Below are 21,396 nucleotides of genomic sequence, written 5' to 3'. Positions count from 1 at the left end.
GACCAGTGTTATCAACCCATTCAGGAGTCAAGTAAGCAGTCCCCAAATTCCACAATCTTATTCACACCTGTTGCCTTCCAAGTGAACTACTCCACCCCTTTCCAACCATGTCTCCCTGCACTGGGCTTCTCACCTGGTGGATGTCCAAGTCATCCACTCGTATTACCATGCAACTAGAGCGTAAACGATTCCAAGCTGGAGGCCAAAAGGCAGCCTGTCGTCCCTGAGAGGGGCTTCTCTCAAGGGGATTCTTTCGAGGACTGGAGAGAGAATCTAAATAAAAATAAGAAGGTAGGAAAGAGAATCAGATACATTCAACTCTCATTATTAATAGAATAAGGAAAGTAAAAATCCTAAGATCATCAAGGCTATATGTAGGAAAGACTGATTAATACCGTCTAATTTTTGGAAGAAACTAAAAAATTGTATTCTCCTTAAGACCAAGGCCACAGCCTATGGAATAAAGGGGACGACAACCTCTCCTCAACATTGCGGCTAGTTCTAAAGACAGCTAGGACTCTGTAAAGAAAAAAAGTCACTGGGACGCCTAGGTGGCTCAATGGTTGAGTGCCTGCTTTCAGCTCAGGTTGTGATGTCAACCAGCAGTTGAGTGTCTGCCTTAGGCTCAGGGCATGATCCTGGAGAACAGGGATTGAGTCCCTCATCAGGCTCCCTGCAGGGAGCCTGCTTCTCCCTCTGGCTATGTCTCTGCCTCTCTCTGTATCTCTCATGAATAAATAAATAAAATCTTTTTAAAAAAATAAAAGAAAAAGAAAATAAGTCACTGACAACTCTACATGGGATGAGGTTGGGATAATTAGTTAGTCCAGGGCTTTATCTTCACTGGAGAGTCAAAGGTAAATAGCTATGCTAAAAGGCTAAGCTATAGGAGTCTTCCAGTTCCTTATAACCCACCTGCTTTCTTCTGGAAGGGAGACTCTACTCCCAGATGCCAAGGTGGTTTGAAACCCATCTCCTCATGCCACTTCTCCATTTTATTCTGAAACTCCATCACCAGCTTCTGGGCCCACTGGCCTCGGGTCTCCATGGCCTCACAGTGCCGTACCCAATGTTTGCAGCTGTCACCTATACAACAATAAAGCAATAAGATTTTAGTCCAAGATCATAATCCAACATTCTGATTTTTATCTTCCATTGGTATAGTCCTACTTCAGAATCTGATCCCTCACTCCAATCCAGAGTTCTCTGAGAAAAGTAAAAATCTAGTGAGAACATTCAAGTTCTTCTGGATTCCATATGTGATTTTTCCCTAAGGTTCCGAAAAAGGCCAGCAAACATGCTCTCAGCATCTTTGACCATGGACTACTAGAGAGATCGAAAACTAGTGGAAGTAAGGGGCAGAGCACAGAATCAAAAGCAACATCTCAAGCACTGCCTCTCCTACTTCTTTCCATCGCTGATAAAGAATCATCGATAGCAGACCCTACAAGTTTCTTGAAGAGGGCTATTCCCAATACCTCTCTGAGCTGCAATTCCTGGTACCCTCCTGCTGGGCAGACAGGAATGAACCCATGGAATATGTCCTCAATACATAGGTACAGGGGACACACTAGAACTGCTGCCATTCAGGGCTGTCCTACCTGCCCAGTGGAAGGGGTAATAGTCAAATGCCATCTTGCGGAAAGTAAGCTGCATTGCACCACCCGTCAGTCTGTTTGCAGAGACACCTATAAAAGAAAAATAAAGGTGAACAGCAGCAGAAGAAACAAAGAAGCCTAAACACCACTTAAAGTACTTAGATCCTCTTGAGGATCAGTTCCAAAGCCTGGGGTCGCCTGTCAGTTTAGTGACCAACTCTTGATTTTGGCTCAGGTCATGATCTCAGAGCTGTGAGATAGACCTGCATCTAGCTCTGTGCTGAGCTTGGACCTGCTTAAGATTCTCTCTCAATCCCTCTCCTTCTGCCCTTCCCCACCCCCTCCTCGCTCTCTAAAAAAAAAAAAAAAAAAAGCCTAGTTAATACACAAGTGCAACTGCAACTGAAAGACCATGATGTCAAGGATTTGCAAGGTTGAGGCCCTCCTCTCTTCATCTCTCAACAGTCAATGGATAAGACCCAAAAAAAGTATATTCCATTATCTCTGTAAATGGCTGCCAGATTTCCAGAAAGGCAAAAGAAACTGCAAAACTCAGGATTCAGGAATTAGAATCCTAGGTATCCTACCAACACATTCTAAAACCCTAATTGATTGGTTCCCCCCAAAACTAAAAATGCTAGGAATGCTATTCCTCAGCCCAACACTTGGAGAAGCATAAGCCAAATTCCCCCAAAACAGAACCCATATTATTTCCTTTCATATTCTAGTCTCAGAGCTAATTAGATAATCATTCCATACTGTACATACACAGTACCATGAACACTAAAACACTGCACTAACAAGGACACTGTAAATGACACATATAGGATATTGTAGGTAAACTGGAATTTTTAGTGTTAAGTCAAACAATGTATTATGTTTATCTTGAATTTACATTTAATGCTTACTAAATGAATGAACTTTCCCTATTTCTACCTAACTCTCCAACTACACTCTAAGAACTGTTAGTAGAGTAGTTAGAGTAGAAACTTTCTCCTACATATGCATGAACTATATGTCTGAACTATACTGTTCTATACTTCTCTTATTAGGGTGAAGGGAAATACCATGGGATCCTGAAGGGGTAAGCTAATACATTTCTATCTAATCTAGATTTTACCACCCCAAATTCTGGACAAATCACCATCCTACATTCACATTCCTATTTCTCAATCTTTGTGTTTATTATCACTACCTCTAAGCTTGTTTAGACATTTTTTCCCCAATGCCCCTCTTCATGAAATTTTCATACCACAGATACACTATGTATCTGCTTATGTACTATATGTCTACCTGTGCTTTATACATAAAAAGAATAAGTATGAAGTTTACTCCTTTTATTCAATGCATGGTTATGAAAGATTAAATAATTGTTTTAAATCAAAAGTTAAATTTAAGACTTAAAGCTATTGGGAAGCCTGGGTGGCTCAGCAGTTGAGTGTCTGCCTTCAGCTCAGGGCATGATCCCAGAGTCCCAGTCCTGAGATCGAGTCCCACATCAGGCTCTTCGCATAGAGCCTGCTTCTCCCTCTGCCTGTGTCTCTGCCTCTCTCTGTCATGAATAAAAAAATAAAATCTTTAAAAAATAAAAATAAATAAAAGTTAAAGCTATTAATATTTAACAACTTTATACGTATATTTGCTGAGTAACCTTTAATGAAATTTATTTTATATAAATCATAATGTATCAAATTACATATGAAAATCAGAAATACACAACAGCAATATAATCAAATTTTTAATTATTCAAAAGTATTTTTCAGCAAAAAAATGGAAAATTTAAATAAATTTCTTAAAATGAATTTTAATGAACTTTTTAAAGTAAGCTGCCCAATGTGGGGCTTATTCACTACCCCGAGATCAAGGGTTCATGTTCTACCAACTGAGCCAGCCAGGTGCACCTCAGTAAACATAACTTTTAACTTTCACTTATTATGAGAAAAAATCTTTTAGCCTATCTAGCTTCTAGGTATTCATTAAGACTAGGTCATATTTTTTCTTTTCACACTTAATGATTTGCTGAATAACTTGTAGAAATAAATAATAAAATAAAAACTATTTTTATTTCTTTAAGTTCAAATCACAAAAGCACTGAGGCTCAAATATAATACCACCAACAAGGCAGTCAATGGCAGCCAACAGGCATATATGTGCAAGGCCACTCCCACTGCATGATTTTCAAATTAAGCAATCAATAGGGAAAAAGTACTCTATTCACAGCCATCTATTCACCATATCTTGTGCTTCTTCCATGAATTCAATGTCAATGCTCCTCATGTGATAACCAAGAAAACCCAATGAAAGAAATTAAATATAAGGAATAAAATTTTTTCATGCAGGGTTAAGCTTTGGAAGGGCAGAAACCATGTTATAGCTAAGACTATTTTTTGCCCCCACATCTCACCAAAGAACCCATTTTTTAATGTCCAGAATAGGCAAAATTCAAAACAGAAGGGAGACCAGTGGTTGCTTAGAGCTGCAAAATGGAAAGTGACAGCTAATGGGTACATTGATTTCTTTTAGGAAGGACAAAAAAAAATTTTTTTTTTTACAGATTTTGATTATTTATTTATAGAGACACAGAGAGAGAATGAGAGGCAGAGACACAGGCAGAGGGAGAAGCAGGCTCCATGTAGAGAGCCTGACGTGGGACTCGATCCAGGGTCTCCAGGATCACGCCCCAGGCTGCAGGCGGCGCCAAACCGCTGCGCCACCGGGGCTGCCCAGACAAAAATGTTCTAAAATTAGATTGTAGTGATGATTGCACAACCCCATGAATGTACTAAAAAATGCTGAGTTGTATATTCTAAATGGGTGAATTGTATGCTATGTGAATTCAATCTCAATAAAGATGTTTAAAATAGCCAATTTTTCTCTGCCGTTGGGTGATAGCATCCCAGTTAAAAATGCATGACTGAGGGCAGCCCGGGTGGCTCAGTGGTTTAGCACCATCCGCCCAGGGCGTGATCCTGGAGACCCAGGATAGAGTCCCACATCGGTCTCCCTACATGGAGCCTGCTTCTCCTTCTGCCTGTCTCTGCCTCTCTCTCTCTCTCTCTCATTCTCTCTCTGTGTCTCTCATAAATAATTTTTTTTAAAAAATCTTTAAAAAAATGCATGAGTGAGACCACTGGAAGGAGAGGGTTTCACAGCAATGCTCCCCCCATTGGAGTTAGTTAGACCTAAAAGAAGAATAAACTACACAGACTGTGCATATTAAAGTAGGGTGTAGAATTAAAATCAAAATCTAATTATATTTAATTATCAATTACCAACATGGTTAATTATATGCACATAATGATATATGGGACATAAATGATAAGTAGTATCCATAAAAGACTAATTAAAATTCTCCAACGAACTGGTGGGATGAGGACCGTGTGGCCTTAAGAGAGGGAAAGAAAGTTTTTGGCTCACAGGCCTCATCCTAAGGAAAAAAGATTAAAGAGGCAGGTGACACTCTTCCTCATCAACTGAAGGCTGGAGTATACACTGCTCCATTTTATTTTTAGAGATAATGCTGCCCCACCTCACACTAAGCTGTCCCCGAGGACCTACCCATTTTCTAATAATTTCACTTCCAATACCAAGGGAGAGAGGTAAGCATGTTACTCAAGGACCCAACATCCCAGGCTATGGTGTCCCTTGATGAAAAAGCAGATAGATCTAGCCTTTGACAAGCCTCTAGAGCAGCACTAGAATGTTCTGTGATGATGAAAATCTTATATGGTCTGTAGATTGTACTGAACACTTGAAATGTGGCCGTTGCAAGTGAGGAACTGAATTTCTTTTTAAAGATTTTATTTATGTATTCATGAGAGACACAGAGAGAGAGAGAGGCAGATACATAGACAGAGGGAAAAGCAGGTTCCATGCAGGAAGCCCATTGTGGGACTTGATTCTGGGACTCCGGGATCACGCCCCAAGCCAAAGGCAGACAGACGCTCAACCACTGAGCCACTCAGGCGTCCCAGAACTGAATTTTTCAGTTTATTTAATTCTAATCTTAACAGCCACATGTGGCTATTGGCTACCATACTAGACAGACAGTTCTAGAGCAATGCTATCCAGTAGAAATAGAATGTAAGCCACATAAGTAATTTTAAATTTTCTAGTAGCCATACAAAAAAGTTTTTTAAAAAAGTGAAATTAACTTTAATACTACATACTACTACTTAAATGAATATAATCAATATTTTATCATTTCAAGATATGATATGATAATAATTATCTATTATATCTTCAAAATCTCATGCATATATTAATTTGCAGCCCATCTCAATTTGGATCAGCCAACAGTAGTCACATGTGGCTCCATCTTAGATAGAACAACTCCAGAGAATTATAGAGCTCTTGCTGTGCCAGCTAGTTCTCCCTTCCCTTTTTCCCCAAATCCCAGAAGAGTCAAGTTCACAAGAACTTGTTCTGTTTCTTGCTCCTTTAAGAGTCATACACCATACTTTGGTGAGGTAGGTTGGGAGTTATCCCCATACCTAAAAATATCTCATTCAAAAATTCCCTAAATCCACCAAGTAGAGAAATTTAGTTTAATAAATAAATAAATATATGAGGGCTGCAGGAGAGGCTAATCATTCACATCTTCCTTTGGATTATGGGTCCTGGCCATATGAAGAGGACAGTGCTCAATACCTCTCCATCAAGAAAGAGTATAAAACTTTTTTTTTAAGATTTTATTTATTTATTCTAAGAGACACAGAGAGAGCGCCAAATACATAGGCAGAGACAGAAATAGGCTCTCTCCCGGGAGCCCAGTGCGGGACTTGATCCCAGGACTTGGGGATCACACCCTGAGTCAAAGGCAGATGCTCAACCATTGAGCCACCTATGCATCCCAAAAGGATAAAACTCTTAACAATATACTCTTAATAAAGACCTCTGAAAGGATTCAAGATAAAACAAGAGAAAAAACCCAAAGCCTTTGGAGTTACACTTGGAAAAAACAACCAAACAAAATAATAATCATTTTAGGAAAGAACTTCCAAAATAACTGGTGGCAAACCAGTGAGCAATTTATTTCTTGTAGTCACAAAAGCAATCTATGTTGTCACTGCTTCTTTTAGCTCTCTCAGAGTGGGAGTAGATTGGGACTGAAGTCACTTCAACACCAAGGAATAGCTAAGCAAGAGAGACAATGCTGCCTGAAGCCCCAGAAAGGAAAGGTAAGATCCCCCAAGGAAATAGTATAGGTGTCATTAAGAGGCAGACATAACCTTCAGAAAGGATAAGGCAGCACAAGAAAAAAAATCTACCACATGAGAGCATCTCAAGCCAAAAGGTGGTGCAAAGGGGAGTATAAAGGGACTATAACTTGATGGGATGAGCACCGGGTATTATACTATATGTTGGCAAATTGAATTTAAATAAATAAATAAATAAATAAATAAATAAATAAATAAATAAACAAACAAACAAACAAACAAAGGGAATATAGACAGAGTATTAAAGGAACAGGCAGCAAAAGAATAATAATACCGATATGTGACTATAATTAAGGTCCCCCAAATTCAGTATATTATTTCAGTTGAGACCGACAACCAATGCAGTAAAGGAGTCAGATATGATTTAACTCAAGTTCACAAATGAAGAAACTCAAAGAGGTTAAGCAGGAGGTTAGGTGATTTTCCCAAGGTTCATGAAAGAAAAAAATTAGTCAATTCCTTTCTCACTTTGAATAAACATATATGTGTATGTAATACTAACTGCCCTAATGAATGTAAAAGCATGAAGAGAATACAACATAACCTTTCTGCTTGGGAAGAGGGCATTTACACATGAAAAATATTTAAATTGGGGTCACCTGGGTGGCTCAGTCAGTTGAGCCTCTGCCCTCAGCTCAGGTCATAGTACTGGAGTCCTGGGGTCCTGGGATTGAGCCCTGTGTCAGGCTCCCTGCTCAACAGGGAATTACTTCTCCCTCTCCCTGTCCCTTCCTCCTCCCTGCTCATTCTCTCTCTTTCTCTCTGTCTCTCTCAAATTAATAAATAAAATCTTTTAAAAAAAAATACTTAAATTGGGGCAGTCCCAGTGGCTTAGCGGTTTGGTGCCACCTTCAGCCTAGGATCGAGTCCCTGCATGGAGCCTGCTTCTCCCTCTGCCTGTATCTCTGCCTCTCTTTCTCTCTGTCTCTCTCACGAATAAATAAATAAAATCTTTAAACAAAAAAAAAAAAAAGTAAAAATAAATAAAAAATACTTAAATTGACTCAAAAACCTGAAAATCCTATACTTGAATTTACTTTCCTACAAGGTTAAACCAGTGTTCAGCATTGCCCAAGACACACTGGGGAGAAAAAAATGTATACACTGCTTGAGGTCTGCCCCTGAAGATTCTGACTTAGTGAAGCCTGGGAGAGTGCTGGCCTCTGTATCTCATTAAGTATTACCAGTGGTCCCACTACACCCTAAATGCTGTAAGCACTACCTCACATCAACAGACAGAGGTGCCACAAGGACTGAGGCCCAAGGAATGCCTGGAATTAAGGGAAGCCAACTAAATTACTCCACAGCATCTTGCAAAGAACCTTCCATCCCAAAGCTTTGTCTGGAGCTGAAGGAGCTGATAGACCAGGCAGCCCAGGCTCAGAACTGACAGGGTACCTGGCTCTCGGGACTGGCTATCATCGCAAATGTGCAGATCCAGGCGGGAGATGAGCAGATGGTAGGAAGACTCTTTCACATCAAATTTCTCAAAATACTGGCTGAGGCGACTGCTGCTGCTGTTGCTGCTGCCCTGGCCACCACTGAATGCCTGGGCCCAGGACTGCTGGGCACTGGGAGCAGGTGGGGTGATCTACATGTGACAGAGAAAAACAAGAAGTCCAAACCCAGAGAGGCTCCGCACAGGCTTTCTTAAGCTTTAGCTCAGGCTAAAGAAAGCCACAACTTAGCAATATGCCCCCTCCCTTTCATAACTATTCACCTGGTAGCTCACTTAGGTCTGTCCCACCTAAATAACCCAAACTCCAAAAAGCCTAATTATAATTAGTCTAGTAACTCAAGTCAGAGTACTGTTCTGAGGTTTGAACTGCCCCCCAAACTCCCCCAGGACTTAGCTGACTGATGCTAAGCCTGTGTAGTGAGGTCCCTCTTCTTTGTGCTCTCATGGCATAGTGTCTACCTATAACACAGCACTTACTACCTCCTATTGTAATAACTTGTGTACAGTCCATATTTTAAGACAGTGAGAGCTCCAAGGACAGGAATAAGAGGCTTATTCTACTTTTCCTTCCCAGTGGCTAGTACTATATAGTTAATACACTGGAGGTACCCAATGAACAGAATAAATGAATAAATTAGAAGCATAACAAAGCCTATTCCAATGACAAATGCCCCAAATAAAGTATCAACACCATTTACGTTGGCATGAACATGAATTAGGTCTGGCCTACCATCTCCCTAGCCCCACCAAGGGTATCTATTTTGCCTCTAACCTGTACAGGTTCAGGGGCCAGGCTCTTTCTCTGCTGGGCTGACTTCTCCATGGCCTCACTCAGCGACTCTGCATACTTCATCATAGCTTTGAGCTGTGAGTCAGTTAGCACCCACAGCAGGTCATCCAACAGGAACATCAGCTTGGAGGCTACCACATTGCAATCTTTGGTCTGAAGGGGCCACATAAAACATGGGGTTCAACATCTGGTCTCATTCCAACTCCTCCATGTGATGATTGCCCAGTTAATTCCAGAAATGGCTTTTCAATCCCCAGAACATGAAAGGAAAGCAGGAAACACTATGGAGAGTCAATTTCTTACAAAACTACTAATGTTTTCTGGATTAACAAGAAACAACAGTAGTCAACTGCAAGGTACCTATGTCACAGTCCCTATATATGGGTAAAATTTGTGGTTTCCAAAATTCAGGTGACAAGGAGGTGCAAATGTTCACAGAAACGTTCTGTACAACATTGAATTACAGGTCTGCCCCTTTCGATGGTTATTCCTGGAGCCAATATTATTCAAAAAGGAAAGAACACCAACTCCCAGGCTATCTAAGAGAATAAAAGATGGAAGTTTTCATGGAGTCAGAAAACATACTCACTCTTCTCTTGAGGGCTATTTGGATCCTGCCTTGGTTGGTAATAAGCCTTAGTGGAGTGGTAACTGGATCCTGATCACCATTGTCTGTAGCATCTGCCTCAATGCGAAGTGTTTGCCAAGTTATTTCCTTAAATGTTAAAACCTAGAAGGAAAAAAGGTAAAATCCCTTAATTCTATGGAAGAAATTAACCAAGAAGCAGGAAGTCCAAGGGGAAAAGATGAGCAAAGCAGGAACTCCCACCATTCTCAGTTGGGATGCTACCATAGAATATAATAGATCAGAGATCCCTGAGAGAAGAAAAGATGTAACAGCAACGCTGGGATTCTTGGGTTCACAGGAATGGGGGACATATCTGAGGAAATCCCCAAAGCAGGAATAATATCCTTTAAAAATCAGTCCCATTTTTGAATCTCCCCTTTCTCTCCTCTTGTAATACTAGGGCTGTTACCTCTCCTCGGTGGGGGTCAGTGATGCGGGTGAGGCGGAGGTCACTCTGCTGCCAATTGGGGTTGACACTGTAGCCCTGGAGCTGCCACAATTCAAAAGAAGCGTGGAAGGCCTTGGAGTGAATCTTGACGGTGATAGAATTGACAATGATGAACATCCCTTCCACCACCTTCTCAGCAAAGCCATACTCACTACAACAAATGAGGCAGACCAATGTTCAGAATCAGGTGAGACATGGTACACACTCTTTATAGTGGAAGACATCAGACAAGATTATTTTTTTTTAAACATTTTTATTTATTTATGATAGTCACAGAGAGAGAGAGAGAGAGGCAGAGATACAGGCAGAAGGAGAAGCAGGCTCCATGCACCGGGAGCCCGATGTGGGATTCGATCCCGGGTCCCCAGGATCGCGCCCTGGGCCAAAGGCAGGCGCCAAACCGCTGCGCCACCCAGGGATCTCCAGACAAGATTATTAACACTATCTCTCTTTGGGTGCTAGGAACTGTGGGTGACTTCTTTATTTCTCTCTTCCTACTTCTACTTAAATTTTTTTAATTTTGAAAATTTTTTGTACTCTTTTTAATTGGATTTTTGGAAGAATGAAATGAAAGAAAAAAAATTGACCTGGAAATAATCCCCCTTCTGTTAGAAAGAATAAATTGAAAAATATATTTTTAGGAATGCCTGGGTGGCTCAAGAGTTGGGCATCACCCTTCAGCTCATGGGATCCCAGATCGAGTCCCACATCAGGCTCCCTGCAGGAAGCCTGCTTCTCCCTCTGCCTAGGTCTCTGCTTCTCTGTGTGTGTGACTCTCATGAATAAATAAATAAATCTTAAAATATATACACATATAAATATATCTCTTCCATTGTATTCCAAAAATATAAATATATATGTATTTTTAAAGATTTATTTATTTATTTATTTTTTTTTTTAAATTTTTATTTATTTATGATAGTCACACACACAGAGAGAGAGAGAGGCAGAGACACAGGCAGAGGGAGAAGCAGGCTCCATGCACCGGGAGCCCGACGTGGGACTCGATCCCGGGTCTCCAGGATCGCGCCCTGGGCCAAAGGCAGGCGCTAAACTGCTGCGCCACCCAGGGATCCCAAAAGATTTATTTATTTATTTGAGAGAACGAGTGGGAGGGAAGGGGAAAGGGAGAGAGAATATGAAGCAAGACTCTGCTGAGCACAGAGCCTGACTCAGGGCTCCATCCCACAACTGTGAGATCGTGACCTAGCCAAAACCAAGAGTTAGTCACTTAACCAACTGAGCCACCCAAGCATGCTGAAAAATATTCATACAGTCCACAAACTACCTAAATGTGAATGTTGTGTGAGAGGAAAGGAAATGCTAGGTCTCTATAAAATCTTCAAAGACACAAGCATACTCTGCAAAGGTAGTAGAAAGAGGAAAGAACTACAGCTAGGTGAGCAAGAGGTCAAGAACAATCCCAACTAGACCCTGTCAAATATATCCCAAAGATTATAGCTATACTTCCACAGTGAGAGGTCAGAAATGGTGAGGAGAAGAATGAAGGCCATGTTAAAATCCTTCTGAATGGGGATCCCTGAGTGGCGCAGCGGTTGGGCGCCTGCCTTTGGCTCAGGGTGCGATCCTGGACACCCGGGATCGAATCCCACGTCGGGCTCCGGGTGCATGGAGCCTGCTTCTCCCTCTGCCTGTGTCTCTGCCTCTCTCTCTCTCTCTCTCTCTCTATGTATGACTATCATAAAAAAAAAAAATCCTTCTGAATGTAGAAAACACAGACATTCCTGACATGTAAATGAAATCAGTTCTCATTTCAAGAGAAAAAGAAGGTATGGAAATTATAAAATTGGAAAAAAGACATATATTTGCAATTTATATCACAAAGGGTTAACATCTCAAATGTATAAAGAGTTTTGGGAAACTGAAAAGAAAGAGACCTACAGGCCAATAAAAATGGGACAAAATATGGACAGTTCACAGAGAAGTAAGTGCAAATGATATTAAGTATAAAAATGTTGGGATCCCTGGGTGGCTCAGCGGTTTGGTCCCTGCCTTCGGCCCAGGGCGTGATCCTGGAGTCCCAGGATCGAATCCCACATTGGGCTCCCTGCATGGAGCCTGCTTCTCCCTCTGCCTCTGCCTCTCTCTCTCTCTGTGTCTCTCATTGAATAAATAAATAAAATCTTTAAAAATATACATATATATATATAAATGTTCTACCTCACTTATAAATCAAAACTAGACTGAGAGACACTTAATTTATAATAGAGGTGACAGAGCAGTTGGGAAAACATGGTCTTTCAATAACAGGGCATGGTCAATTTGAAGATGCCGACAGGGAAAAAATAATATTGACCCCTATCTTACACCAAACAAGAAAAATAATCAGTTTTAAGACTGATTGTATCTAAATGTGAAAGGTCAAACAATAAAACTTTTAGAAGAAAACAAAGAGAATATCTTCATACCTAGGACAAGAAAAGAGCCCTTAAATAAGATACAAAAAGAGCTAATCCATAAAGAGAAAAAATAGGTATACTGTACTACATTAGAATTAATCATTTCTGTTAAAAAAAAAACATTAAGAATGATATTGGTGATCCACATCACTCATCCTCAGTGAAGCAAATGAAAACCACAATGAGATATAGCCTGGCATCTGTCAGAATGGCTAGTATCAAAACAACAAGAAACAAGTGTTGGTGAAGATATGGAAAAAAGGGAACTTCTATGCACTGTTGGTGGGAATAGCAATTTGGTGCAGTCACTGTGGAAAACAGTATGGAGGTTCCTCAAAAAACTAAAAATAGAAGTATCATACGATCCAGTAATTCTACTTCTGGATATTTACTTAAGAAAAATGAAAACACTAATTCAAGAACACATCTGCACCCCTATGTTTATGGCAGCATTATTTACAGTAGCCAAGATATGGAAGCAACCCAGGGGTCTATCGACAAATGCATGGATAAATATATGTATGTAGGGATCCCTGGGTGGCGCAGTGGTTTGGCGCCTGCCTTTGGCCCAGGGTGCGATCCTGGAGACCCGGGATCGAATCCCACGTCGGGCTCCCGGTGCATGGAGCCTGCTTCTCCCTCTACCTCTGTCTCTGCCTCTCTCTCTCTCTGTGTGACTATCATAAATAAACTAAAATATATATATATGTATGTATATATAAAAATGTATATATGTGTTTATATATAAATGTATATATGTATATATGTATTTATATATAAACACACATATATATAATGAAATATTACTCAGCTATAAAAAAGAATGAAATCTTGCCATTTGTGATAACATGGTTGAACCTAGAAGGTATTATGTTAAGTAAAACAAGTCAGACAAAGAAAGACAAATACCATTTCACTTAGATTGGAATTTTAAAAAACAAAACAAAACCGAACTCATATATAGAAAACAAACTGGTGGTTGCCAGAGGGAAGGGGTAGGAGAAATGGGCAAAATAGGTGAAGTGATGAAGAGGTACATACTTCAAGTAATAAATCAGGATAAAAAGTACAACATAGGGAATATAGTCTATAATACTGTAATAATATATGGTAGCTACACTTATCATGATGAGCATTACATAATGCGTAGAACTGTCAAATCACTATATTGTACATCTGAAACCAATAAAAACATTGTATATTAACTGTACTTCAATTAAAAAGAAAAAAAGGAAACAACACCAGGGATGAGCAGGTACAGAGAAAAATCCATGTGAGGAAATGCTGATGAGTCAGGTCTACAAGCCAAGGAGAGAGGCCTCAGGACCTGCTGACACCTTGATACTGGATTTCGAGCCCTAGAACTGTGAAAAAATAAATTTTAACTATTTTGGTGCCCCTTCTGTGGTATTATGTCATGGAGTTATAGCAAACCAATACAAATGGATACAGAGTTCCAATTTCAGAAGATGAAAAAGCTCTAGGGATTTGCTGCAGGGTGTGAATACAGTTAACACTACTGAACGGTATGCTTAAAAATGGTTAAGATGGTAAATTTTATATTGTGTTTCTTAGCACAATTTTTAAAAATTGTTAAAAAGACATGAAATAAAGGGGCGCCTGGGTGGTGCAGTTAAGTTTCTGATTCTTAGTTTCGGTTGGGTGGTGATCTAAGAGTTGTGATACTGGGCCCCATGTCAGGCTCTTGTGCTCAGTGCAGAGTTGGCTTGAGATTCTCTCCCTCTCCCTCTACTCCTCCCACTTGTGCTCTCTCTCTCTCTCTAAAAAAATAAATAAATAAATCTTTTAAAAAGACATGAAATACAGAGGAGACAATTTACAATAATTATAATAGAGCAATTTAAAAGGGACAACAGGTGGGGCACCTGGGTGGCTCAGTGGGTTAACATCTGCCCTCGGCTCAAGTCATAAACCCAGGGTCCTGGGATAGAGCCCCATGTCAGGCAACCTGCTCATTGGGGAGTTTCCTTCTTCCTCTCCCTCTGCCCCCACCCCATTAATTGTGTGTGCTTTCTCTCTCTCTCTAATAAATAAATAAACTCTTTTTTTAAAAAAGTAAAAAATAAAATAAAAGGGATAGCAGGTGTGCCTGGCTTGCTCAGCAGGTGTGCCTAGCTTGCTCACACAACTCTTGATCTCGGGGATTGTGGGTTTGAGCCCCATGTTGGGTGTGGAGATTACTTAAAAATAATATATTTTTTAAAAATACAATGAAATAAATAAATAATAAAAATAAAAGGGACAGTGGTAATGTATAGTGATGGATATTGACTAGACTTATCCTGGTGGTCATTTTGCAATATATACAAATATCAAATCATTTGCTGTACACCTGAAACTAATATCATGTTATATGTCAGTTATACCTCAATAAAAAAGAGAAGACAAAAGGAGTGACTCCAGGATATATAAAGCACTTCTACAAATTAATAAGAAAAAGACAGGGGATCCCTGGGTGGCGCAGTGGTTTGGCGCCTGCCTTTGGCCCAGGGCGCGATCCTGGAGACCCGGGATCGAATCCCACATCGGGCTCCCGGTGCATGGAGCCTGCTTCTCCATCTGCCTATGTCTCTGCCTCTCTCTCCTTCTCTCTCTGTGACTGTCATAAATAAATAAATAAAAAATTAAAAAAAAAATAAGAAAAAGACAAACCACCCAAAAGATAAATAGGAAAAATACTTATATCAATATTTTATTAAACAAGATATTCAAAATTCCAATAAACCAACCATCAAGAAAATGCAAATTAAAATCACAATGTGGGGCAGCCCAAGTGGCTTAGCGGTTTAGCGCCGCCTTCAGTCCAGGGCCTAATCCTGGAGACCTGGGATCAAGTCCCACATCGGGCTCCCTGCATGGGGCCTGCTTCTCCCTCGCCTATGTCTCTGCCTCTCTCTCTCTCTCTCTCTCTGTGATTCTCATGAATAAATAAATAAAATCTTTAAAAAAAATAAAATCACAATGTGATACAACTACATACCTATCAGATGGCTAAAATAAAAAAATAGACAATACTAAGTGCTAGCAAGTGGAACTCTTATGCACTGCTAGTGGGAAAAGTGGTACAAAAACTTTGGAAAACCATCTAGCAGTATCTACTAAAGAACACATGCACAGCCTATGACCCTGCACCTCTTCTATATAAAACAGAAATGTGTATACCAAGAGATATGTACAAGAATATTCATAGTAGCATTATGCTTTTTTCTTACATATGTTTAACTTACATACAGAAAAATTCATTCTTTATGGTGCCCAAGTCAAGGGTTTCAACAGATGCATAGAGGCCACCACAGTCATGATAGAGACAGTTCCATATAGCAACCGTATACCTAATATCCAGAAACTAGAAACAAACCACATGTCCATCTACAACAGAACAGACTGTGACATGCAATGTAAGAATATACAGTAATGAGGATGAATGAACTACAAATACATGTAACATGGACAACTCTCAGAAACACCACATGAAGCTAAAGTAACTAGATAGAAATGATGACATACTACATGACTATATTTATATAACTTTAAAAATAGAGAAAACTAAGGTATGATGTTTAAAAATCACAATAAATTCCCCTTGAGAGCAGATAGGACTAGAAAGGGCACAGGAGGCTTCTGGGATTCTCAAAGTCAGTAGTCTGCTTATTGATGTGTAAACTTTGTAAAAAATCACTAGGCTAGGGGCACCTGGGTGGCTCAGTCAGTTAAGTATCTGCCTTCAGCTCAGGTCATGATCCCAGAGTCCTGGGATCAAGCCTTGTGTTGGACTCCCTGCTCAGTGGAGAGCCTGCTTCTCTCTCTCCTTCTGCCCTTCCCCCTGCTTATGCTCTCTCACTCTCTCTCAAGTAAATAAAATCTTAAAAAAAAAAAAAAAACAGAATCACTAGGCTATCATATACACTTATGATAAGTGATAAGGTCATTTATTGCTGCACTATTTGTAAAAGCAAACACCCTGAAAATAACTCAAACATCAATAGAGAACTGGCTATGCAAACTATGATGCCTCCCTATAATATTCTGAATATTCTATAAATTCAAAAAGGAGTAGGGGAAGTGCCTGGCTGGCTCTGTCAGTACACCAGGCAACTCTTGATTTCAGGGTCATGAGTTCAAGTCCCATATGTTGGGCATAGAGCCTACTAAAAAAAAAAGGCAGGGGGGATAAGGAACATTGCTGTATATACTTCTATAGAGTGATCACCAGGACATAGTTTTTTTAAAAAAGCAATGTGGAAGTGTTTATGATATACTACATTTTGTGTAAGAAAAGGGACAACACAAACAAACATGCATACATATACCTTGTATTATAGTTTTAACTTTGGAACCTTAGTTTTGTATCTTACATAGTTAAAAATAATGGGGATCCCTGGGTGGCTCAGCGGTTTAGTGCCTGCCTTTGGCCCAGGGTGTGATCCCGGAGTCCCAGGATCGAGTCCCGTATCGAGCTCCCTGCTGGAGCCTGTTTCTCCCTCTGCCTGTTTCTCCCTCTGCCTGCTTCTCCCTCTGCCTGTCTCTCTCCCTGTCTCTCTCTCTCTCTCTCTCTATCTCTGTGTGTCTATCATGAATGAATGAATGAATAAATAAATAAATAAATAAATAAATATTTTTTAAAAGTAAGTTTTAAGACAATTCAAAAATTTAAAATAAACTGATATAAAGACTCCTAGAAGATAGCATAAGAAAAAACCTAGATGACATCAGGTATAGCAATGACTCTTTAGATTTAACACCAAAAGCACAATCCAGGGAAGAAATAATTGATGAACTGGACTTCATTAAAATTAAAAACTTCTGGGATCCCTGGGTGGCTCAGCGGTTTGGCGCCTGCCTTCAGCCCGGGGTGTGATCCTGGAATCCCGGGATCAAGTCCCATGTCGGGCTCCCTGCATGAAGCCTGCTTCTCCCTCTGCCTGCGTCCATGCCCCTCTCTCTCTCTCTCTCTCTCTCTCTCTCTCTCTCTCTCCTTTTTCTCTCTCTGTGTCTCTCATGAATAAATGAGTAAAATATTTTAAAAAATTAAAGTTATGCTCTGCAAAGACAGTGTTAAGAGAATGAGAAGTCTCATACTGTGAGAGCATTTTGCAGTATATCTGCAAAAGACACATCTGATAAAAGACCATTACCCAAAATATAAAAGAACACGTATTCACAATAAGAAAACAAACAACCCAAATAAAAAATTGTACCAAAGGCCTTGAAAGACAACTCACCAAAGTAGATCTACAGATGGCAAATAAGCATATGAAAATATGCTCTACACTATATATAAAGAAATGAAATGAAATTCCACTACACACCTGTTAGAATGGCCAAAATCTGGAACACTGACAACACCCAATACGGGTAAGGTTGTGGAGCAGCACTGCTGGTGGGAATGCAAAATGGTGTAGCCACTTTGGAAGACAGTTGGGTGGTTTCTTCCAAAACTAAACATACTCTAACCATACGATCCAGCAATCATCATGCTCCTCATATTCACCCAAAAAAGTTGAAAATTTATGTCCACATAAAAACCTGCACATGGATATTTACAACAGCTTTATTCATAACTTCCAGAATATGAAAGTAACCAAGCTGTCCCTCAGTAGGTAAACAGATAAACTGTGGTACATCCAGACAATGGAGTATTTTCAATTCTAAAAAGAAATGAGCTATAGAATTATGAAAGACATGGAGGAATCTTAAATGTATATTATTAAGTGAAAAAAGCCTATCTAAAAAGATGGAATCACACTGTATGGATCCAACTATATGACATCCTGGAAAAGGAAAAACAATGGAGAGTGAAAAAAGACCATTGACTTCAGGGGTTGAGGGCAAGGATAGAGATAAATAAAGGAGCACACAGAATTTTTAGGGCAGTGAAATATACTGTGATATCGTAATGGTGGATACATGTCATTATACATGTGTCCCAATCCAGAGAATGTACAAAACCAAGAGTAAACCTTAACATAATCTACAGACTTTGGGTGACTGTGATGTCAATGTAGGTTTAACCACTGTAACAAACGTAGCACACTCTGGGGGGGATGTTAACAATGGAGAAGGCTATGCATGTGTGGGGGGAAAGGGGATATGGGAAATCTGTGTACCTTCCTCTAATTTTATTGTGAGCCTAAAACTGCAAAATTCATCTTAAAAAAAAATGAACTACTTTGTAGTCAAATTGGTATCCCAACCACATAAAAAATGATTTCAAGTGACTTTAAAACACAGCATTTGACCATACTTCTCTATGAGATATATCATAAGTTTAAAACAGACACACACACACACACAGAAATCTACTGTACAGTAATCTAGTTGTATTGATAGTTATAATACTGGTTTTGATATTTTTTAAACAATTTAAAAAGTAAATCATTTATTACATTATTGTTGTTAGGAACCAAGATTCAGCATATGAACAAAAATACAAACATTAAATCTAAAAAGTTAATTTAAAATCCTCTTTTTTAATTTGAATTGAGAAATATCAGCATATTATCTTTATTCTTCTCTCTCTCTCTCTTTTTTAAAGATTTTTATTTATTTATTTATTTATTTGAGAGAGAGAGAGAGAGAGAGAGAGCAAGAGAGCATGAGCAGGGGGAGGGGCAGTGGGAGAGGGAGATGCAGAGTCCCCCCTGCAGGGAGCCTGACACAGGACTCAATCCCATGACTCCAGGATCATGACCTGAGCCAAAAGCAGATGCTTACCCAACTGAACCACCCAGGCTCCCCTATTCTTCTCTCTCTTAAAAATAACTTTACTCTAGAACTGAACACTTAAAAGTCCTTATTCAATTACAACTCAATGAATACATTTTGCCCAGATTGTTCTCTCTAAATAGCATTTCTCACTAAAAGGAATCAGTTCTTTGGAGTAATGTCAGATTCCAGGTCTGAAGTAAGGATGTATATGAGAAGCCTGAAACATCTTGTTCTGTCTAAAAGAAAAAAGATTATTGGGGTCTTCTCTAAAAGACATAGGAGGTGTCTCCAAAAAGCTCTCATTGGCCAAAGATGAGGACATCTGAATATCAAGACAAATGAGGACTATAGATGTATGAAAGACAACAAATTTTTTTTTAAAGTAAATGGAAGAGTAGGATGTTAGAAAATTTAAATGTAAAATCATGTAAAAAGAAAAAATAAATAAATAAAATCATGTAAAAAGAATGTAAAATGCAAAAAGAATGTAAAATAGTAAACCACTCTAGAAAAGTCTGATTGTTTCTTAAAAAGTTAAATCTTGGGACGCCTGGGTGGCTCAGTGGTTGAGCATCTGCCTTTGGCTCAGGTCCTGATCCCAGAGTCCCAGGACTGAATCCCACACTGGGGTCCTTGCAGGGAGCCTGCTTCTCCCTCTGCCTGTGTCCCTGCCTCTTTCTGTGTGTCTCTCATGAATAAATAAATAAAATCTTAAAAAAAAAAAGTTAAATCTTACCTACCATACCACCTGACCATTCCATTCCTAGGAATTTACCCAAAAGAAAAGCACATGACCACACAAAAACTTGTATATGAATGTTCATAGCAGCATTACTCACAATAGCCAAAAACTGTAAATAAAATGTCCATTAACAAGTGGATAAACAGTGATCTACCTACACAATGGAATATATTAATCAATAATAAAAGGAATGACACTCAGCAACATGGGTGAATCTCAAAGTAATTATGCTGAGTAAAAGAAGTCAGACAAAAACCAGTACATTCTTTATGGTTCCATTTATATAAAATTACAGAAATTGTAAACTATAGTCACAGAAAGCCATGTTTGGGGATAGGAGAGGGTATGAAAGGAAAGAGAAGGAATACAAAGGAGAATAGCAATATGTTTAAGGATTAATGGATATGTTCATTGTCTTCATTATGTTGATGATTTCATGGTGTATATACATATGCCAAAACTTATCAAATTGTATACTTTGTATGTGTAGTCTATTTTGTATTGATTATACTTTACTAAAACTATCCAAAAAAACCACATAAATTCAAAATGATAAGCCTCCTTCATACCCCCCACACACACCCATAAAAAATCTCTTTGGAGATTATTAGGATGTCAATTATAATTCTTACATTTGATAAATAAAGGTAAAAAATTCAGCAATTATCCTGACATTCTCATACAAACTGTACTTCAGGGTAATCAAATAGTTGGTGAAAGAAAGTTTCTTATAAAAAAAATCACAGATGGGATGCCTGGGTGGCTCAGCGGTTCAGAGTCTGCCTTTGGCTCAGGTCATGATCCTGGGGTCCAGGAATTGAGTCCTGCATCAGGCTCTGCAGGGAGCCTGCTTCTCCCTCTGCCTATGTCTCTGCCTTCTCTGTCTCCATAAACAAAAATTTTAAAGAAAATAAAACAATAAAAAATCATAGCTGATAAATGCAATAGAAAGAAAAGAATTATAAAATCCCTGTTTTGCACCCTACAGTGAAATAACAGATCTTGACAAATATCATCAAAGGTCCTTACATCATGAGGTGAAGGGCAGATGAGGAACTTATCACAACGTACAAATCAGGCCATCACCATCTGAATCCACTGATTAATCTTTTTGTTTGTTTGTTTGTTTGTTTTTGTTTTTTTTTCCACTGATTAATCTTAACCAAAGGAACATTTTGTGCCTCCTGATATGTTACCATAGGAAATACATGGTACAATTTCTAAAGTATTCTTACCAAGAAAACAAAAAGCATGCATTGAAATCAAGCCTTTAAATCCTACTACCAGGTTAAATGAGAAACATTTAAAATATCACCTTGACACAATCAACTGAAATACAAAATGTGGGAAATTCTTTAGAAAA

At 39.2% G+C, this 21,396-nt stretch overlaps 1 protein-coding gene across 3 annotated transcripts in view; it reads right to left on the bottom strand.

The window, feature by feature from the left end:
* BLTP3A (bridge-like lipid transfer protein family member 3A) overlaps window positions 1–21,396 on the bottom strand; it is a 62,129-nt gene that overhangs the window by 17,199 nt on the left and 23,534 nt on the right. For all 3 annotated transcript variants that reach the window (XM_055329924.1, XM_055329923.1, XM_055329925.1), the window contains 7 exons: window positions 10,104–10,293; window positions 9,656–9,796; window positions 9,049–9,219; window positions 8,216–8,408; window positions 1,602–1,688; window positions 916–1,086; window positions 134–273 (listed from right to left, as the gene is read on the bottom strand). In XM_055329924.1, coding sequence (XP_055185899.1) covers window positions 134–273; window positions 916–1,086; window positions 1,602–1,688; window positions 8,216–8,408; window positions 9,049–9,219; window positions 9,656–9,796; window positions 10,104–10,293 — 1,093 coding nt within the window. The remainder of the gene's footprint in view (window positions 1–133; window positions 274–915; window positions 1,087–1,601; window positions 1,689–8,215; window positions 8,409–9,048; window positions 9,220–9,655; window positions 9,797–10,103; window positions 10,294–21,396) is intronic.

Source organism: Nyctereutes procyonoides, unplaced genomic scaffold, assembly GCF_905146905.1.
Source record: "Nyctereutes procyonoides isolate TBG_1078 unplaced genomic scaffold, NYPRO_anot_genome, whole genome shotgun sequence".
Lineage (NCBI taxonomy): Eukaryota > Metazoa > Chordata > Mammalia > Carnivora > Canidae > Nyctereutes > Nyctereutes procyonoides.
The sequence above is the reverse complement of the archived record's forward strand: the minus strand, read 5'-3'. Positions and strand labels throughout refer to the sequence as shown.